We start from the raw sequence: 21748 nt of genomic DNA, 5'->3' as shown, positions 1-21748 counted from the left end.
GTCCTGTTTAATTTGAGGAGTTGGGAATTTCAGCCGGCTGTTTCTTATTTAACAGCCATTAAATGTTGTTACTCTTGTGACTCTTTTTTAATCTTGTTATTATTCCTTCATTTCCATGAATATCATCACTTGTATAAGCACCACAGATCACTAATACATATTGACAAACTTCATAAAACTTGTCATAAAAATAACAATGTACAGCTCATGCGTGTTCACAATATCTGCCTTACAGACATGTATGCACTAATGCACCCATAAGAATTTAAACATTGAAATGTATTCAATTTTGTTGTTGTCGCAGAAATACATTTACAAATACACCTCTTTATTTGTATGCATGGGAGCATGCTTACAATATACATATATTTAAAAAGCAGAATACAAATATTCCCAAATATTATTGTCAAGCGAAATATGATGCGGAGGCTAATTTGTCTCTACCTTTCTCATATTGGAACCTGTTGCTTCCTGTCAAACGTTACTGTCCATCACTTTAACATGTCTGTTTTATCTGCCTTTGTGGAAAACTGAAGAAAAGGGGTTCTTTGGTCGTTTTGTGTTGTAAAACAAACCTGATGCTACAGAGAGGTTTAGTCTATATCCTCGACGTTGCACTTCCGGGATGTTTTGTTGCCCACTGAAATTCAGCCGTATTTTACTCATTTCAGCCGAATATCCGGTGCCTTGGGCTTTCTTTGGGTAGGCACTTTAAACTCTGGTTGGTTAAGTAGAACTATGGTAAACCTTTTCTCAGATCTCTGCAGGGTAAATCCAGACAGCTAGCTAGACTATTGGTCCAATCTGAGTTTTCTGTTGCACGACTAAAACAACTTTTGAACGTACACATGCTCCACCTAAACAAGTTCCTTCCCGAGGCTATTTTGCAGCGGCACTGTGGCTTTTCCTGGGGCCTAGCACCCCCCCCCCCCAACGATTGTTATTGGTTTAAAGGAATGCCAATAAACCTGAGCACGTTCTCCCATCCTGGAACGCTGTCTGGACCAGCCAGATGCTCCTCCATAGCGCTGCGGTAGATGAAGGTCAGGCAAAGTTAGACTACAGAGGGATTACTGTGATGATCATATTTATTTATTTGATTAAATCTTGATGAATTCCATCTCTCCATTTAATGTGAATATGTTGTTAATAATATTGACATGCGTTTAAAGCGAGGCAAGGTGATCTTTGCTAAACAGCAGTAAAGATGCTAACATCATTGCCCTAAAGCAGCTGGGACCTGAGACACTGTTTGCAAAACAGATACATGTTAAATGTATAGATAGAAAAGAGTAGAACTAGGACCAGATGGACTGAAGAATACGTTGCATTAGAGCTCACAAACTATGTGCACATACACACTTTCCTGCACACAGTTCTGAGCTACAGCCCAATGCGCAATCCTCCATTGAAGGTCTGCTGCTTGCTTTTTAATTGGTAGCTTGTATGGCTTGGGTGACAGGACTTTGATCAAAAACAACAAGCAGGAGAAAGACAGCTAGATAACGATTGCTAGACAATACAGAGTTGCTGATTGTGCTCTGATGGTATTTATCGGAACAATAACGGTGGAATATTTTTTATGACTCCATTGAATTATAATGTGCTTACATAATTTGTCACTGTGATTCTGCCACAAGGAGACAGCGGTTTCTGAGCAGAGTGGAGGGAACAATGTTCCCTCCACAGGAGCTTGTGTTTCTAAAAATGGCTCATGACTGTGCTGGTAGTCTGGGTTTGAATATACATGCACACACTGAGACTCCCTCTTACCTGTAGTATTCTTGCACACACACTCACATGCAAAGTTTATTTAGACTCTGTGTGCTTGTGCTCTGCAGGGAGAAGATGCCATTCCACCATGTGCGGGCGGGCCTGCTCTATCCAGACAACTACCTGAGCAGCTCCCTGACGGAGGGCAGCGAAGCCTTCCAGCTCACCAGCATCTCCACAGAGGAGCTGGGAGGTAAGTGTGCCTACAGAGCAAGAAAGAGAGGGTGGGAGGTGGTGTTGGCACAAAGTAAAGTGTGAGGTACTTGCAAATATTGTTTCACAACTGGAACAATGCTGTCACAATGCCTCAATTCTTCCGGGAAAAGTTTTTTTCCATTTAGCCGTTTTGTTAGAGCTTGAATGGATGCAATGGTTTCCACTTATGCTGCTTAGGAAATAAAATCAGATACAGGACTAAGAATGACAGAAATATAATGTACATGCCTGAAGTAGGACACAATTGTATTGATATTTGTTTTGTTATTCAAGTTTTCAATCCATCACACATGAAAATTGATGCATCCAGCACTCAAGACGGCCTGTTTGGTAAATAGATTTTTATCAAAATATCAAAAATTTCAGAATCATGTATGGTGATTATTGAAGCCTTAATGTGTACATCACTTTCATATAGCAGCTAGGAAATGTAGGCCTATTTTAATTCTATATTTTAAATTATTTATTTCTTACTGTATATAGGCATACTGCTGGGTAGCTTGTGAACTTCCCCCTTAATATTATATAAAATATATTATGTTGTGTTATTAATCTGAGTCAGGAAAGTAACTAAAGTTATCAAATAAATGAGGGGGGCTGTGGACGATCAAGGAAGACTATTGTATGTATTATTAGGAGGCACCAACAGTTTTGTTGTGATTACTTAAAATTCCTCATAGGGGCAACAGAAACTATGCACTATAGCTTTAAGTACAGTACTTGATTGATAAAAAGTTTCAAGAACAAAGCACCACTACAATATGTCAAAATATTTGGACCTTTAAATTGGCTTAAATGACTGAGTGAATGAGTTGAATTGAGTTGAATGAATGAGTTTGGCTTTCATAAAGTCTATACAGCGTGTGTGAGTGCGCTACTGACCGCAGGCTGACGGATCCTGAAGCATATTATACATTTTTGCGTTGGAGTCCTGATTAAAGGCTATCCTATAACATAACATCAAGCATGCTATTTGACCGGCTGCACAAAACAAAGACTTCTACATGAGTACACATACTTCAGTCTTGGGTTGGTTTGGGAAATAAACAGCTGATCCTGACACAGAGCTACGACAGAGAACAGAAAGACTGTGTTTCTGTTTGTTTGTGTTTAAACATGTGGCCAATTGTAGTTTGCTCGAATGAGCTTTGGTATGAAGTATTTTGTTGCATAAATCTTTTAATCCGATGTCCCTTGTGCACAACTCAACTCAACCCAGTGCACTTAAACAGTTGCCTTGGTGTGCTGAAAGCAGAGCTGGTACAACGACTGAAACGCCATCTGGGTTTTGTTTTGTTATTCAAGGGCAGCGAGAAGGGTAAAATAGTTTGGATCTGTGTAGCTATTATATGAATTGAATTTGGACTCTTCGACTCCAGACATCATGATGAGGCATTTTCTAATCCCTGTCAGACACAGATCCAACTCAACCAATAGGTTTGTTTAATGTGGACAAAATATCTGTGGTGTTTGCTGCCAGCATTTGAAAACTCCTAATCCCACTTCAGAGAGATGCTGAAGGTTCTTCTAGAATCATGTGTTAGTGCAGATAGTATATAGTTGGATGGCTGCTATCCTTTTCTGTGGTTGTTAGCCGTTTCATCAATCACAGTGAGAACATGCACATTTCTGGGGTGTTAGATTCTTAATACACAGTCAAAACAGGCAGAGCAGCATGCTCATACAAATATATATACACACACACACACACACACACACACACACACACACACACACACACACACAGACACCGGCATTGCACAGTGATAAATCAGGGACCATTCGTACTCTAAATGTACTCCGTACGGTTGAGCTGCATACAAATACGTCTTACTTTATTTTGGGAGGCTATACACTCGCCCTCATACCCAATCCCTCGCCTCTGATACCCACTTTATTTAGTGGGAGAAAAAGGGAGGCAGTGGCCCGGCGCCTGAGTCTAATTATCAGCCGCTGGGGATATTTACAGGCTTTATATGGTTGCTGCGACTAAACTTCGTCTCTTTTACGCATTTGACTGACCAAAGACAGTCATAGGAGGCAGATCTGAGACTGACTTATTACACAGAGGAAGGAAGGAGTAGCATGTCAGGACAAGAATATTAATGATACACAGCCTGAGAGAGACAGAGAGAGATGAACTTCATGAAAAATGTATTGTTTAAGGTAGGAAAGTAGTCTTTAGCAAATTGTAATTTTAAGTCCACTGTGCAACAGGCTGTTGCTCTTCATGATTGGGATTTTCCTGTAAAGTTCTGCACAAATGCCAAATTTGATTGAATTTATTGATTTATCTCAAACAATCAACAGTGTTGCAAGACAAAACAAAAATTGAAAGACACTAAATGAAATACAAATAATCAGAATTTAACAACAACAACAACAAAAAAAACACAAGAAATATATGCAGTATGTACACTACCGGTCAAAAGTTTGGGGTCACTTACAAATTTCCGTACCACTCCATTACAGACAGAATACCAGCTGATCTGAGTGGGGGGGCTGATCTTTAATGCAATATATGTACATTGGCCATTATCAGCAACCATTCATCCAATGTTTCAAAGGCTCATTCTGTTCACTAATCTGATATCATTTTCAAAAACTAACTAGAATAACATTGGAGAACCTTTTTGCAATTATGTAAGCACATAATTTAATCTGAAAACTGCCCTGGTTAAAGAAACAATGCAACTGATCTCAGCTGGTATTCTGTCTATAATGAAGTGCAATGGAAAATTCTAAGTGACCCTAAACTTTTGAACCGGTAGTGTATATACCGGGCATATAAAAGGATTAGTTTGAGAACAAGCAGCCAAAAGCAATTAGCTTATTTTGTCTGGCCTCGATTTCACAAAATCATCTTGTTACAAAGTAAATATAGATATGCAAATATAGCAAACAACCTTTCAGATCTTCCAATAACTTCAAACAACAGAATCTGTCCTGCCTCTGTTGTCCTTATCAAGTCGATACATTCAACCACCTCCAAGAAAGCTAGAGGTAGGGGAGAGAGAGTGGGAGATCACCCTCACCTGGATTTTCCTGAGAGAAAGGCTGTAAAAATTCCAGTAAACGGGAAAGCCTGTTATCAGCACCAGGGAAGCACCTTTGTGCACTGTACACAGACCTGCTAAAATCTGTTCATTCATCTCATGGAGTCAATCTCACTCCCACCATCTGATGGCTCACTTTTATGTAAGTCTTTGAGCAGTTTTTATGGATACAACTTTTTGAAATCAACATGTACTAAAACCTAAACAGCAAGTGGCAAACAGTTGATTGCAAATGAGTGATATGATTCTGATCTGCCACCATATTTGGTCATGGTTAAGCACAGAAACTTTTAGGTTAAACCTGCATTCAATAATTTCTTTGGACAACCATTGGCCAACATTCACTTTCTTTGATCTCTGTTTTCAGTCTCTACCACCTTTAAGGGATACGTGCCTCTTTAGCTGCTAAATGCTCCACTATGATCACCAGCTAGTCAATAACAGTGTCTCTCTGCTGTTTGGTGCTGATCAGGTCGTGTACAGTGTTTTTTTTTAGAGGTTTACCATTAAAAACATTAAACCAAAACAAGTTGTGGAGTGGAAAACAAAAGCTGAAACCAACTGCAGTGAGTTGATACATTCTCTGTGAGTTTATCATTATGAGTGACCCCTTTTACATGCAAATAGTCATTTAATCCATTGTTTGTATAGCAATAATAACTACGTTAGGGTGATGGAATGATTGTGGTAATGATTTAGAAGAAACCAGTCCTGAAGGGAGGTAAGATACAGGATGCAAACTGTGGTCTCCAGTTACATACTGTAGTTTGACAACCAAAACCACCCCAACCTCCTCCCTAAGAGGTTTTTCTTCGCTGTGACACCATCCCCCTATTTCTGCTTTCACACAACCATAATCACTCCTTGCAAGGAAAATGCAAACATAAAATATGTAATTTCAGGTGAATAAACAAATGACAAATGCTGCTGTCGTTCAGTCTTCTTAACATCTGTAGTGTAGCAAGCAGTATAGACAAGGTAATGAGTCTAGACACTTTTTTAATGGCAATAAAGAATAAAAATGAACAGATACTTGAATCTGCTATGATGTTCTCACGACCTTTAAGACACATAGAAAACGAGAAAATTAAGACTGTAACAATATGAAAAATAAAACCGAAACTGCAACACTCAACTCCACGAACCTGTGTTGCGGATTGAGAAGGCAGAATCAAGACCCACCCCTTCCAACTCCCAGAGTTATGCTTTCCGTCCAGATCCAATGCTATCACATCTTTAGATTACTATTCGTAATAATCATTTTGGTGCCATATTCCTGTTTTTTTTTCTGGTAAATTTAGCTAATTGTAAAGAAAGTTAAAAGCAAAGGGGGGGGTACCGGTGACGCTAACGGAGGTGTAATGTTACAAATGGCCGCTGTTCTACCACACATGCCAACCTGGTCTCAAACTAAATGCATAATACACAGCTTGTCTAAATAATTACTTGTGTGTGTGTGTGTGTGTGTGTGTGTGTGTGTGTGTGTGTGTGTGTGTGTGTGTGTGTGTGTGTGTGTGAGTGTGTGTGTGTGTGTATATATACAGTATATAAAACATATTTTATTAAATAATTACAGAATGAAAACTAACCAAAATGTTCTTTAACAGTCAAATGTGTCTTATTTCCCCAAAGGAAAGAGAGACAGGCAGACAGACAGTATTGTACAGTGATATGTTGTTCGTTTGTTGTGCAGAGATCCGTGATGCGTTTCGGGTTCTGGATCGTGATGGGAATGGTTTCATCTCTAAACAGGAGCTGGGCATGGCCATGCGCTCCCTGGGTTACATGCCCAGCGAAGTGGAGCTGGCCATCATCATGCAGAGACTCGATATGGATGGTGAGGCACATAAGGACACACACTTGGATGCATGCAAAAAGCATACATGCACTCACACGGAGTGAACCTTTTCATAAAAGGCAATTTAACATAAACCACGTGTGTCTCATGTTTGTTTCTAGTTGCTGTGTCTGTTTTGTTTTCCTCCCAGTGAAAGCAAGCTTTATGAATATTCCTCTGTGTTAAATTTGTATGCGGTATAAATAAAAAACACTTTTAAATGATGCTAAAATCATAGAATATGATGCCTCTTTTACTTGCTAGAAGTAAAATGAGATTTTGAGTTACAGCCTCCTTCAAAACGTTCGTACACAACTTTTTCTAAACTGCCTTAAGAGCAGCAGGTGGTCAATTTAAATAAATAAAAAGTCCCTTGGAGACAATAAAGAGAGAACCTGTCTACTCCTGCTCCTTAAACTCCTGCTCCACTTGTAAATCTGCAGAGGATAGCAATTACTCCTAAGCAGTCCCTGAATCGCAAACACGCCAAGTCAATCTTTTAACTGGTTCTTATCGGCCTGCTCCCGATTCCACAGCTCGTGGTAAATATCAAAGGTCAAAGCTAAAAGCTTTTTGCTTTTGCCTCCATGAGTAGCCTGACCATCTGAAAACTGCACTGCCATTTGTTCTGAGGGGACAGTATCTCTCTTAAAGTCCTCCACATCTGACTTATATCATCTCAATTTTGTAAACCAATGAAAGCAGCCACTGTCACAATTAGTTTAACAATTATTACAGATACGATAATTGAGATGATGAATTTTATACCATTAAATCCCCTTTACAATTACATTTATCCACTGATCTCTGGCATTATATTATTATCCTCCTCTTATTCTATTATGTTCATTTAAAGCTGCATTTATGAGAAACTGCAGTCAGGTTTCAGAAAATGTCTTTGTTGCAGTTTGATACCAATAATGAAGTGCTCTATTCTAACCCAAGCAAATATACTTGAGAACTCTATTCGCCATACATGAATTGCATGTTGCCTGTCGACAGATTTCACATTTTGCATGTTGATGTTACACAACAATTCATTAGAAGTCGTTCATTTTTTGCAAGTGTACCACTTGAATATTGTCTCTATTTTCCCTGTAATTAGCAGTAAATTACATAGTTCATTCAAGGGACATTTTTAAAAAGTATTCAAAAATTACAGAACCGTAAAATAAAGTGTTATTCTACTACCAATACTAACACACCAACACAGATGCTTGTGCAGACTACATCTAATGCCTCCGACGTACTACTTATTTTAGCAAACATTAAATAGTATATTAGGGAACACTGCACTATAGAGTATAATGAATACATGTAGTAACTTAGTTAAAATGCTGTTGTAGAGATGATCACTGAGTATTGATTCTACAGGATGCTGGATGTTGATTGCTATCTCTAAAAACATGCAGCAGTAGAATGCATAACGTCTTCTTTGTGTGTGTGTGTGTGTGTGTGTGTGTGTGTGTGTGTGTGTGTGTGTGTGTGTGTGTGTGTGTGTGTGTGCCTGTGTACCTGTGTGCCTGTTTGCCTGCGTGCGTGCCTGCAGGGGACGGCCAGGTGGATTTCGAGGAGTTTATGACAATACTTGGGCCCAAACTGCTGTCATCTGACAACAGAGAAGGATTCCTGGGCAACACCATCGACAACATCTTCTGGCAGGTGAATGACTAGACCTCCTCCTCCTGGCGCTAGAGTCTGTTCAACATCCCTCACAATCCTCATCACTTACCAGTTACATCCTTTATGCCTGCTTTTACTAGCTCTGCCTCACCTCACACTTCTAACAGGAGAAGTTAAATGATTCATTCTCCTGAATGAAGGAGAAATTCAGGAGTCAGATCAAGTCTTACATGCTTAAGCATAAAGCCTAGTTTCTGCAGGGGCTCTGCACAAACACACAGCTAAGTTCAAAAACACACACACACACACACACACACACACACACATACACACACAAACACAAACACACACACACACACTCAGGCCTCCCTTCTGCTTCTTCTAAAAAACAGAGACTTTTTTTCTTTCGACGCAGTGCCTTAAAGGAAAAGAGACTTGCTGATAATTGAGTGTGTTTCTTAATGTGAGTCTGTTTTGGGGTTTGGTTATGTGCGTGTTTATCATTCACAGTGTTGCAGAAGGTATTACCATATTAAAGATTTCAGGGATGTGCCCCAGAACGAGGAAAGTCTGAGCTTGTGTGCTTTCAAGTGTCCAGACTTGGCTCAGTGGTGATTAAGGCTGCAGCTCATATACATGTTTTTTAAGTTAGCTGTTCTGTTTTTGAAAATTGTTTCAGGAAGTATATGTGCTGCTCTGCTTATGCCTCTTAGGTAAGACATGCGACAATAATGAAAGCAGGGTTTTGTTTTTGTGTAATGTGTGTGTGTGTGTCTGTGTGTAGAGAGGGAATTGAGTGTGAGGATGGCTGGTTGAGCAGGGTGACAGCTCTCAGGAAGCTGTTCTCTGCTTTTCTTGAGTCAGATGAGAGGAGAAACATTTAAAGGGTGACTCACTGAAATGAGGAGGTGTGTGTGTGTGTGTTTCAGGTTACATACAGGGCCACATTTACATAGATATTCTTTATCCTAGATTTCATTGTGTAAGGACTTTAGGAAGTATCATTAAAAAACTTCTATCTTTGACATTCCCACATTAGAAACGTTATTTATTAAAACCAGAAGTCATACAACAATCATCTTTTCCTAAATTGTATGAATTGGAACAACTTTTAGAGACACAGTGTATTTATGAAAGGAGAATGAAGCAATAGGGACTACAGAGTGCCAACCAGTTAAGCTGATAGATATGAAAGAATAGAGTGGCAAGCTAGAAAATATGTGGGGATGGGGAGCGGAGTGTTGGTGGTGCAGGGGGATGCCCCACATAAAGATACAGGGATATAAAGGAAACACACAAAGGAGGAGACTGAGAGAAAATGAAAGAAGAGGTACAAGAGCCTGTGATTCATGAAGGTCGCAGACAGTGCTAGTCTCAGGGGTGATTTAAAATCTTCACCTCCCACAAAGAGAAAGACAGACTACAAGAAAACAGGAAGGAGAATGAAAAAATAAGAGAAGGAAGAGCCTAGAGAGAGAGGGAGCAAGAAATGAAAGTGTAGCGCGAAAGAATATAGGAAGAGAGGAGGAGGAGGAGGAGAATGAAATGGTGGAAGAAAGTGTGTCTAGGGACATTGGGAGCTGCATAGTGTGTGTCTGTTAGTGTGTGTGTGTGTGTGTGTGTGTGTGTGTGTGTGTGTGTGTGTGTGTGTGTGTGTGTGTGTGTGTGTGTGTGTGTGTGTGTGTGTGTGTGTGTGTGTGTGTGTGTCTCTGTGTGTGGTTATATTTCACCCCAGAGGGAGAGACTTTGTTTTGAAAGGAGTAAGATGGAAGAGAAGGAGTCACACCACGGTTGGCCGTATTGACTTAGTTTAGTATGTTCAGATGATATCCTCACACAGTGAGATGTATAATGATTGACTTCTTTGGGTAGACTAGAGTTTGTTTGGTTTTTTTTTCCTCTGTGCGTACACATGATTGTATCATGCTTGTTTGATTTAGTGTACCGATGAAATGTCTTAAAAAAGAAATTCTGTTTATATTCCACTCCATTCCAAGCGCAGGATTTAGATATTTGTTTTGAAAAACTCTTGACTCAAGTTATCTTATTTCTGCTGACAGTCAGTAAATTAGATTTGAAAAAGGGAGAACTACACACATCAGGAGCAATTTTGGGGTTCTTGCTTAAGAACATTTGACATAAGACGAAAAAAATTAACAAAATAATGCGGTAGTTGGCAAAGGATTGTTAGAGGATAGCTAAAAGTGTTGTGTAGGTCTACCTAGACAACTTTACTGCAATTGTATTCTCTGCTCCAATCGCCAACACCTTTCTGCTCTGAAGTTATCCACCGCCATTCTCTCTCTTGCTCGCTCGACCACACACTCACTATGCACACACTGCTCACTGAGCTATTCCTAAAAGGGCCCACACCGCTGTTATAACACCACGTTTCCATCCAAAAATTTTAATGGGAATTATCTAGTTAGAAAAGCTGGATATAAGTGATAACTCCAGCTTTACTTTACCAGAGCTGTCAAATATACCACGTTTCAAAAGTTAAGGGGCTACGCCAGTGTTTGATGAAATAGGGCAAATCACGGTCTCCCCTAGCTGTAGATAGATGGGCCAACACATTTTTTGTGCATGCATTGTTTTAGTCTGGTGCAACACTGGCAGCGCCGCTGCTAGTTAGCTTAGCGTAGTGAATGGAATCTTATGTTGCCAGTTAGCATGTTGAGAGTCAAAGTGAGCCAACAAAAAAAACACCTATCTACAGCTAGGGTAGACCGTGATAAGCCCTATTTCAACAAACACTGGTGTATCCCTTTAATGCTCTTTAGTACAAAGTGAGACAGAATTTGTGACATCTATCCTTGACAGCAGCACACTGCCGCTAGACCAGAGTGAAATAGGAGAGACTGAGTACGGATGAAATAAACACGGCTTGCAGGTTGTCATTATGTGTGACTTTATAGAGAACGGTCAGAAGACAAAGCAGGTGGACAACTGACGAAACAAGGCTGTTCTGTACGAGGCCAGGCGGGATTAGTTGAGGGGACGGCGTGTAAGCAGCTGTTATTCTGATTGATGTGTTCTGGCTCCTTCAGTATGTCACCGGTCACTGCTCACGATCCCCTGCTATTTTCTTGTCACACACACACTTACAGGCACACAAAAACGCACACATCATGTATTTGCATTCATTCAGGGTAAGGCAAAAATGCTCAGACAAGCGTGCGTGCATGCTTGTGTGTGTGTGTGTGTGTGTGTGTGTGTGTGTGTGTGTGTGTGTGTGTGTGTGTGTGTGCGTGCGTGCATGCTTGTGTGTTTGTGCACTTGTGTGCGTGGATTTCAACATCCTTCAGATACCTGGCAGGAGGAGAAATTGCCAACAGGTAGCAGCTCCACTGTGGTTTTTCCCCCCCTCAGACAGACGGGCAGGAACATTGCATATACTCCATGCTCCTGCTCTGAGCTGTCATGTTGTCTGACTTGCGGCTGCAGTCCAAAAAGTTGTTTGAAAGACAGCTTTGGCAAGAAGGAGAGCAAAGATCAAGCAGCCCAGGACCTCCACTGCCACTCAACTGCCGATCCCTGTTTCCTTGCCCTGGAGTGCAACACAAGGTTGCATGAGTCAAAGCAGATACATGTCTAATCTTTATGTTTTCTTGAAAGTACAAATTTGAAATATAATCACATACAGTATGTAATACAGGAATTTTAGATAAAGATTAAAAAAATCATCCTTATTGAAAGATTAATCGGAGATTAGGTTGGTGTACAGCGTAAATTGATGGACAACATCCTCTAACCCTTAGATTTTGGAGGTGGAATGACACTTTTGTTTAAATTTGGTTTGTGCTTTTTTTCTTTTCTACTGCGGCTAAGGTGCATAACATTTATGATGCTGATTGATGATGATGATTTGTGAATGTTGTCAGACTGCACCCTCCTTCTCTGACTTCTCCTTCACTCCTGTCAAAAAGCCTCAGAGGGAAACTGAGCTGCCAAAAAGAATATCTGCATGTGAGAAGGGGAAGAGTAAACAACAGAACTCCAGAGACAGAGTGATTTAATGAGTGTGTGTAAAATTATTCTTCTATTTACCGCAATGTGTGTGTGGATGTGTGTCTGCATCCACAAGTATGTTTCCATTATTGCAGTCACCCGAAAAATATTTTTAAAATATGAATGGTTGGATTAGAATAAACACACACGTACAGTGCATTTAGGCTGCACATTACTGCACACCAAACCAGACATTCTAAATACATAAAATCTCAATAAACTCAATATTCCAGGTTCAATGCAAACACAAAAATAGTTTTTTGCGTGTTTCTTATCATGTGTATGTATACATATTTCTAGATCCTATTACACCTCTAAATTATTGCACCAATATCATGGTTATGTTGGGTTAAATAGGCAAGATGGTTGCTTAGTGGTTAGCCTTTTGGCATCAGCGCACTTCTTGGTTTGAATGCAGGCCGTTCTGTGTGGAGTTTGTATGTTTTCCCTGTTCTTGCATGGGTTTCCTCTGGGTACTCCGGTTTCTTCCCACCATAAAGACATGCATGCTAGGTAGGACTGCAGTTCAAAATTATCCGAATAGCTAACACTGACACATTTACAGAAATGTTGATTAATGTGCATTGTCCTAATAAAATAAATACATCTACATGTTCTAACTGTTTTGTTGCAGTGTTGTAATCTGACATTGAACACCATTGAGCTGGGTATAATTTTAACTTTTCGCGATACTAGTGCAAAAACAGTATCTGAGTTTTGACCTTAGAAATGAGCATCTCCTCATCGCTATCACAACTCTTTTATGTCTGCCAGTTCTGTTTTCCCCATCTGTTTCCCACTACTTCCTTTCTGTTATTTTCTCCGACCTCACCATACTTTCATTTTATTCTCATCATTTCAGTATCGCTCTCTTTCTCTCTTGATAAATACCCGCAAGTTTCTCCCTCCTTGCCTTGCCTGTCTCAGTATGTCCATCTGTTGTGCTAAACCAAGCGACTGATTGTATTTGAGGCTGTCAGTGAGGTAAATAATCTGGACATAGATGCTGGTGGGTTTGAGGATGGTGTGCCCATGTGTCCATGGATTGTAGAGGGGATCTTCTGGGGGGACTGGAAGGACATGATGCAGACAAAGGAAAGACTATGATTCAGACTTTGAGTCAGTGATTGGTCAGAGTCTATTAATCATTTTAAACACAAACATGCACGCACAACTGAGAATACAACACCTATCCACCTATTTCCATTGTAATTGACACATCCTTTAAACAAATTGTGCCTGCATACAGTACATGTGGGGTGTACAAGGGGGTACATGTATGCAGGCATGTGTGTGTCCTTTGGTAAATGGATAAATTGAAGGGGTATCAATGCACACACACACATGCTTGCATACTGATTCAGACACCCAAAAATAGCACCAAAGATGCGTAGGCAAACATGCTGCCATTACATTACAACTGACACCTTTCCTACTTCCATACTGTACCACATTTAGGCAGTATAACACAAACTCATACGTGGCATTTTGTGCAGCCTGTGCATTTCACACCTCATACTATTATATTTATCTGCCCCCATAAAGCCAATTTGTTGATGACTGTCTCTGCATTGATCGCCTTGTGCCCCTGCAGTTTGACATGCAGCAGCTGTCTTTGGATGAACTGAAGCAGGTGCTGTTCCATGCCTTCCGGGACCACTTGACAATGAAGGACATAGAGAACATCATCATCACCGAAGAGGAGAGCCTGAATGAAACCTCAGGGAACTGCCCTGAGTATGAGGGAGGTGAGGAAGCTGTTCTCGTGAAAACTTTGCTGTTATGAATACCTGTACTTATAAAAGTAATTATGTATTGTAGTTCATATGACATTTTATACAGTAATTTCAATATTGAGCTAAGTAAATATAGGCCTATCCATGACCAAAACATTCTACTAACATTAAGCTAAATAAATAACTGTATGCTTAACGGTGCCTTGCCACACAAAACCGTTTTTACTTGCATTTTTGTGTATTTTTGAAATATTTTAGGTGTATACATATGTGTTTGTGTTATGTTGTGAATGTGACCACCGCAGAGATTTCATCTGTAATGGGCTGATCCTGAGAACAAAGTCAAGAATGCTGAGGCATATTTAAGAAAAAATACGTGATATTTAAATGATAACATCTATTAACCTCAAGGTCATGCATTCATTTTTTGCGTTTCCACGCTATGAATGAGATGGTTGACAGGTTGCAAATGTTTGAGTGCCCAAGTAAATCAAAGAAGAATGTTTGTTAAGACTAAGTTATGTTGCGTTAGGGAGAAGGGGGGGCACTAAATCTAACCTTGTGTTAGTAATGGTAGAGCCGAGCTAGAAATTGCCTTTCTGCTGTGAACACATCCACAAGTCAGACCAGGACTAAGGTAAAGACAGATCAAACACGATAGAAAGCTTGGAAAGTCATGAATCCATTGGGTACTGGCCTACAGTCTCAGGGAGACATAAAAAGAGCCAGATTGGAGGAAATAAAAAAACTTAACATAGAAGGGACAGTGAAGGAGGGGCTAAAGAAGGGATCAGGAAACTGCTGGCTCGGCGCTCTAAAGAAAGGGGGATAAAGAAGAGATGAAGAGATAAAGAGCCTCTCTTGAGAATAGAAGCTCTCCACATTTAACCCTCTTCCCACATCCCCAACTTCTTTCTGTCATGCTTCCTTCCCCCCCATCTTCTTCCTGTCCATCAGGACTTCAATGCCTTTCACAATCCCTGTAAGATTCACGACTCAGAGCTCTGAGTTGATTTATTGATGCAGCGTGTGATTCTAACAAACTGAGACAAGGGGGCTGACAGAGAGGGAACTTTTAGTTGTTGTTCCTGCTGCGAGGTCTGTTGGAGGACACATCTGTCTCTAGCCTACGTCTTATCCTCTTTCAATCTCATACATTTATCTTTGGGGGAGAAAACTGACTTTCAGCACACACAGATAGGTAGCAGAACAGAAGGGTTTTCCGTCACTCCTCTTGTTTGTCTGTTTTTGCTGCAGCGTAGAGTTTTAAAACCAGTTTGAACCCCTAATGCATTAAATTTTTACACAGGAAACACTTCCACTGATGACTCACAAATTAGATGCAAAACATGACAACTTAAAATGTAAGTTAAAGAACAGAGTTGCACCTTGAAAAAACAGGTTTACATTAATTTACTTTAATTCAAAGGTCCATTTACTAACTCTTTCAAAGTTTTTAACTGCATGTCTCAGGTCTCATCATGTGAGCTTGGGTTATGTGATAAAAGGTGGTTGTATATGGGTGGATGGGTGGGACATAGTCTACCTCACTTTTCAAGGATGGTCTTTGACGTCAAATGTAAATGGCCTCCTTGATCTTTCTCTGGCTGTGCACTGACTCATTTCTAATGATGTTTACTTCCTTGAAAGGCTGTGGCATGACCATGCTGTTCAGTAATGTATGTACTGACAGAATTGTATTGTTTATAGAATATTGTTTGGCCTTAATGTTTTTCTTGCCAGCCATAGTTCAAGATATTGGGAATTACAGTTTTCTCATTGACAATAAGATAAGAAGATCGATACCAATCTTTTTATCAGTATATCACCACTAAACATGAAGCAGTGCCAGCAGATTGGTTGCTTAGCTTAGCATAACAACTGGAAATGGGGATAAAGTTAGCCGGGAGTTTCCGGGATATTAAAGGAGTATATATAACATATATAATATAAAGGAGTGCGATATAACGTGTTTATTTATTTTTAACCTTTGGACAGAGCCAACCTAGTTAGTTTCCTCTTGCTCCCAGTCTGTAGCTAAGGCTCTCCTGGCTACACCTCCATATTTATCTATCTTGTTATCTGACTCTGAAATAAAATAAGTGTCGACTATTTACTAGGGTTGTAACAATAAGGAAAATAAAACCCAAATCACAACACTCAGCTCCGCAAACCTGTGTCGCGGAGTGAGAAGGCAGAATCGTGACACACTCCTTCCAACTCCAGTTATCCTTCTCGTGCAGTTCCAATGCTATTGCATCTTTAAATTACTATTTGTATTAGTCCTATTGGTGCCTTATTTCTGTTTTGTCTGGTAAATTTAGCTAACTGTAAAGATAGCTAAACGCGAAGGGGGGCACTTGCTTCTATGATGCCAACCGAGGTGTAACGTTACAAATGGCCTCTGTTCTGACTCGGGTGACGGGGTCTATTTCCCAACACTTCAGTAAACTGCTGTTATCGTCCTTAGCACTGGAGTGAGATTCTGACCGGGCTGGCTGCTAGCTGGCTGGGGGCTGACTGTGAATGTGTCCCCGGGGCCGGGGCTGTAATGATAGTGAATGGTTGTTTGCTGACTGTGGATGTGTCCCCGGGGCTGTTGTCAGCTCTCATCCCAACTGAAACCTTGCAGCGCCGGGAGAATAAGGCAGAAGACAGGGGTGTGCTAGCTAGCTAAATTACCATTAGATTAGTCATCTATCTATACAGTTAACGTTACTGATGAATTCGTGGGCTAGCCCAGAGTTGTTAACCGTTGTCAAAACAATCATACTAAAAATAACTGAGCGTATTGAACGGTGTCTTATGTTACCCACCAAGAATTACATTAGCATTAGCAACTTTTCAAGCAGCACCTTTACAGTAGGCACCAAAACACTTTTTGTCTTTGTTCCCCCTACAGGTTGGGAGCGGAATTTTCCATCACTATGACCATTATTATTATGTCTCATTCCAACAAGATAATGAACCACTGAAACAATTTAGGAAACATTATGTTAAGGTACAAAAGGAACTTTGGTGTTGGATGGATCAATTTTGAAATCAATCAACATCAATAAATAATCTCTTGTATAACTGTGTAGCAAAGTGGGATGTAATCAATGACAAAACAATGCCATGTGGCAGAAAAAAAGTTTTATTATTTTTCCTGAGAACCCCCCCCCCACCACCACCACCACCAAAAAATAAATAAAAAATGAATCAAGGTTTGTATCAAATCATGGGTCAAAAATCATGATACAAACCGAACCCTGGGTTTGGTGTGTCGTTACAGCTCTACTATTTACTAACCTATAAACAAAGTCCTTTAAAGTTATAATGTAGCTTTAGTTTGCATCATTACATTGAAATCAATAAACTAATCTATTAACTAACTATTAATTGAATAATTTACTAATTACCATCAAATGAGAGGCAAAAAACAGCAGCTAAATAAATGTATTTTTTTTCTCCTCTCTTTCATTCCTCTCAGTCCATCCTAAGAAGAAGAATCGGCAGACATGTGTCAGGAAAAGCCTGATCTGCGCCTTCGCTATGGCTTTCATCATCAGTGTCATGCTTATCGCAGCCAATCAGATGCTACGGAACGGCATGGAGTGACCAATTGCACTGTGAGCATGGGGAGTGGACAGAACAGCCATGACCTCACCTCTTGTCTTTGCAGCCAAAGTAGGACCAGCCACAACCCGAGCACTTCTCTAAACAATCAGTTGAGTTTTTTGAGTATAATTTGAACTTACCTTATAGAAGCAGACAATGTTAGTTGAATAAAGAGATATATATTTGTTTTGCTTTGAAGATGTCACCATGTATAGTTATTGAACTTACTGGTCACAAGGATCCTGAACTGAAAAATATAATTTTGTTTTTATATAAACCGTGAGAATCAATGGAGGGTTTTTATTTTGGCGAAGACCACCCTTTAGAGTTGATTTTATAATTACAGAAAAATGTTTATCAGGTGCTTTGAGCCATTCCTAATTTCAAAACAAACAGTTATTATGGATAACGGCATATTTACCCTCAAGAAGTAGCGTTGAATGTGAGTGAATGTGAGCACTGAATGTTTGGCACAGTATGCATAGCAAATCCCTCACATCTCATATAGCCATTTATAAACATCACATTTTGTGTGAAACATCAGAATCCTCGACTGAGTCCACTAATCTTGGGGCACATGAAGTCTTGATGTGTATCTACAACAAGAAGCACAACTTAATACTCAGTAAATGGCCATTTAAGAATCATCACTGTCCCGCTATGTTCTCTACTATTAAGTCTTAACATTGATTGATTGATTGACTAAACATTTTTAAATGACCACACATTTGTGTGGGTGTTTAAAGGCAGTATTTAATGTAAGCTCAGGCTGTCTGAGAGGTGTAAAATGAAGGAAGAGACCAATATCAAATAACATTGGAGCTACATTTTTGGTTAGGATCAGTCTGAGATAAATTCCAATATTTGTAGTTATGTGCTGGTAGAAAATGTTTGACCTCAGTATCTCATTGTAATACTGCCCAATTGTGGTAAATATAAACCAAACAAGGAGCATGCCAGTATATACACTGCCATATCAAACATTACTCTAACTCCCATGGATGTAAATGTATAAATACTACTACATATCTTGTGTAAACAGCAGAATGTATAAAAGGTAAAAACTATTGAGATAAATCAGGGATATACAGTGGAGCTGTGGCATGCTGTTGGTAGCTGTTTTCTTGGAAAAGGTTGTAGTCTAGTGGTTAAAATTAGAACTGCAGCTATACGCTTGAACAGCCATGTTTACAAGGTGTTTAGAAGTGAAGAACAACGTCACTGAATTTGAGCTTTGATATGTGTTGTGTCAAAATCCCAAGGGCAGTTTGGTCTGCACTGGTGAACATTAATTATTTTTAATGGCAAAACCAAGAATATCTTTCCCCCACAACCCAAACTGTGTTGTTGCACCATTCTTCAGCTCAGGGTTGGATGAGAGACTAAAGGTGACTGCTTCAGTACCTGTGGTAGTTTCTGGGGTCATATCTATGTTTAATGGTTCAGACCTTATAGCACTACAATTGTATAAAGCTTACTGGGGTGAAAAAGATTGGACAAGACCTTGTCAGATTTTACCATTATGTTAATCTCCTTTTATAATAGAGACCCCCCAGCAACAGTTGATTGTTAATCAACTGTGGGGATAGTATCCCAATTATATGTTCCTATTCTGTCATTGTTTTCCAAATGTGAAAAATGTTCAACAAATTATCATTTGAAACTAAGCATACGTGAGATCACGTTTAAAGAGTCAGTAGAACACAGTTAATTACAGCTAACATAATTTCCATTATTTATGTAATTATTTTGTGATATTAATAGATATTGTAAACATATTTTTATTAGTAATTATGACAATTATTTTAACCAAATCGCCCAGCCCTTAGTTGATGCCATCTTTGAAATACACTTGTTGGTGCAACATGTGGATTTGTAAATTTTATGGTGCTCCCCTTGAACAAGATTTGATTAGAGACTGATTTGTTGTCCTTCTCCTTTGGAGCGATTATTTGTTCTTTTGTCTAATGAAAACAGATATTTCAACCAAACTAACGTGCAGCCCTGTGAGTTTTTACGCTGTCCAGGTCTGACTAAATATAATGGGGAGAGGGCTTTCTCTTGAAAAAAAAATAGCTTTGTAAGATCAAGTATCACAGCAAAAAGTATTATACTGTAATTCAGTATGCATGTTGTTATTTAGATTTCCATGTCTTTAAAAGACAAGGAGATCGATTTAATGTTTCTTTGTGGTGGCACAGCTTTGGTTTAAATATAGGTATGTATGTACTATTGTCACATATTTGACTTTCCAGTTTATACTGTAATAGCCATTTTTTCTAGTTTCTACCAGCTATTAATCAAATCAGAGTGCAGGAGAGGGCATTTTCATAAATATGCAAATACAAGGTCACATCATTAACATCATCATCATCATCATCATCATCCTCATCTCTGTTTCACATCATCTAGAGTAGAGTCTGTAGACTGTGGATGGTTAAAATGTACATTGAATAAAATATATTGTGTGTTTTAGTCACATTAGGTTTTTATTTAATGTTCCCACTGCCTCATAGTCCTGTGTAAACCGCTGTATAATGTATGCTACACTTATCCTTGTGAGTCAGTTCACATCTTGGATATTCTCAGCACATTGACATTTGACCAATGGACCATGTTTTCACCTTTCTCTATTAGCATCACGGTCCTTTTGAAACCAGCATAGACCACTTTATCTTAACAATTCTTTAATAATTGTGCCATTCAGACCATCCTTGCATGGCTATGTAAGGGGTACTCGTGTGGAAGACCTTTTATCAACACTTTTTGAAGTTTACATTATTATACTGTACATCTGTAACAGGACAGAATTAGGTTATGATTTTCATGTTTTTTAAAGTTTATTTTAAGATTTGTTTTTGCCTAAACATGTTTTTACCTTGTAGATTGTAAAGAGATAAAATGTAACACAAATACAACTTTGGCATGCTGCTTAGAAAAAGAGGAAAGAAAACAGCAATAGTCACCAACTGAATGGATATTTACTTAAAAGTGCAAATAACATGTTTAATCTGTTTCATCTAAAACAATATATATATATCTATATATGTTTATGCAATAAAACCTTGTTTTGATAGGAATATAAAGCCTTTGTGTTTAATTGTGAAAGATTTTGTGCCTTGGGATTCTGAAATAATTTTTGACATAATAATATAAATATTCAAAATTTTGCTCAAGACCAACCCAATTTACAACAATAACTAAACAACATTACACATTAGAATAAAGGTAAAATATTCTTTAATAAGGCAATGAAATTACAACTTTTGGCTTTTAATAAGCTGGTGAGCAGAAACATTTCACTGACTGTACATTGTTAAACTCGTGAAAAACCAGGGTTGTTGCTTAACTTGTCTTGTTATCATCCTTGTTGTCTCTTTTTAAATACTAACCCTAAAAACAGAACAAACAGACAATGCAGCGGGGTTTTCGCTGAGCACCCTTTACTTCAGTTTCCCATGCAGGTGCCAGAGCGTACATAAAGGAGGTGTGAGTCAGAAGAGCAGCCTCTTCGAGTGCAGAAATCTCACTGCTCAGACATCACCTTCAAACAATACACGCAGGTCATGTAGCACTACAAACATAACTGCTTTGTGTGGACTAACCTTGGCAGGTGTGATAGACGTGCACACAAAAGTTACCCTTGAGATTTTAATCTTAATACTATTTAGCTGGATGCAGTATGCAATGGCTAGAGGTGAATTTACACGTTTGTCAACATGTGAGAAGTGTCCTGTGGAGCCGTGCTGGCATCAGCACTCACTCTAAATCATGATAATTAGGGAGCATAAGTCAAATTCAAGTGAGAATAGCCTCATGGCAGATACACTCAAACCCCATTAACTTCCAGATAATGATAACATGCCATTAAGTGGACAAACAAGTCATTGTTTTAA

General features: G+C 39.2%; 1 protein-coding gene and 2 long non-coding RNA genes across 4 annotated transcripts in view; 1 reads left to right on the top strand and 2 right to left on the bottom strand.

The window, feature by feature from the left end:
* LOC117955752 overlaps positions 1-3276 on the bottom strand; it is a 14946-nt gene extending 11670 nt beyond the window's left edge. The window contains exon 1 of the long non-coding RNA XR_004659124.1: positions 3266-3276. This is a non-coding gene — a long non-coding RNA (uncharacterized LOC117955752). The remainder of the gene's footprint in view (positions 1-3265) is intronic.
* Positions 1-21748, top strand: part of caln2 (calneuron 2) — a 25332-nt gene that overhangs the window by 3219 nt on the left and 365 nt on the right. The window contains exons 2-6 of one of the 2 annotated variants that reach the window (XR_004659121.1): positions 1842-1966; positions 6739-6882; positions 8432-8544; positions 14111-14264; positions 17725-19710. Coding sequence is in view for 1 of the 2 variants with exons in the window: in XM_034890443.1 (XP_034746334.1) it covers positions 1849-1966; positions 6739-6882; positions 8432-8544; positions 14111-14264; positions 17725-17852 (657 nt within the window). In the remaining variant the exon portion in view is untranslated. Of the gene's footprint in view, positions 1-1841; positions 1967-6738; positions 6883-8431; positions 8545-14110; positions 14265-17724; positions 20929-21748 lie in introns of those variants that run through there. The other variant, XM_034890443.1, reaches the window with a different exon arrangement.
* Positions 21036-21748, bottom strand: part of LOC117955753 — a 13884-nt gene continuing 13171 nt past the window's right edge. The window contains exon 3 of the long non-coding RNA XR_004659125.1: positions 21036-21598. This is a non-coding gene — a long non-coding RNA (uncharacterized LOC117955753). The remainder of the gene's footprint in view (positions 21599-21748) is intronic.

Source organism: Etheostoma cragini, chromosome 13, assembly GCF_013103735.1.
Source record: "Etheostoma cragini isolate CJK2018 chromosome 13, CSU_Ecrag_1.0, whole genome shotgun sequence".
Lineage (NCBI taxonomy): Eukaryota > Metazoa > Chordata > Actinopteri > Perciformes > Percidae > Etheostoma > Etheostoma cragini.
The sequence above is the reverse complement of the archived record's forward strand: the minus strand, read 5'-3'. Positions and strand labels throughout refer to the sequence as shown.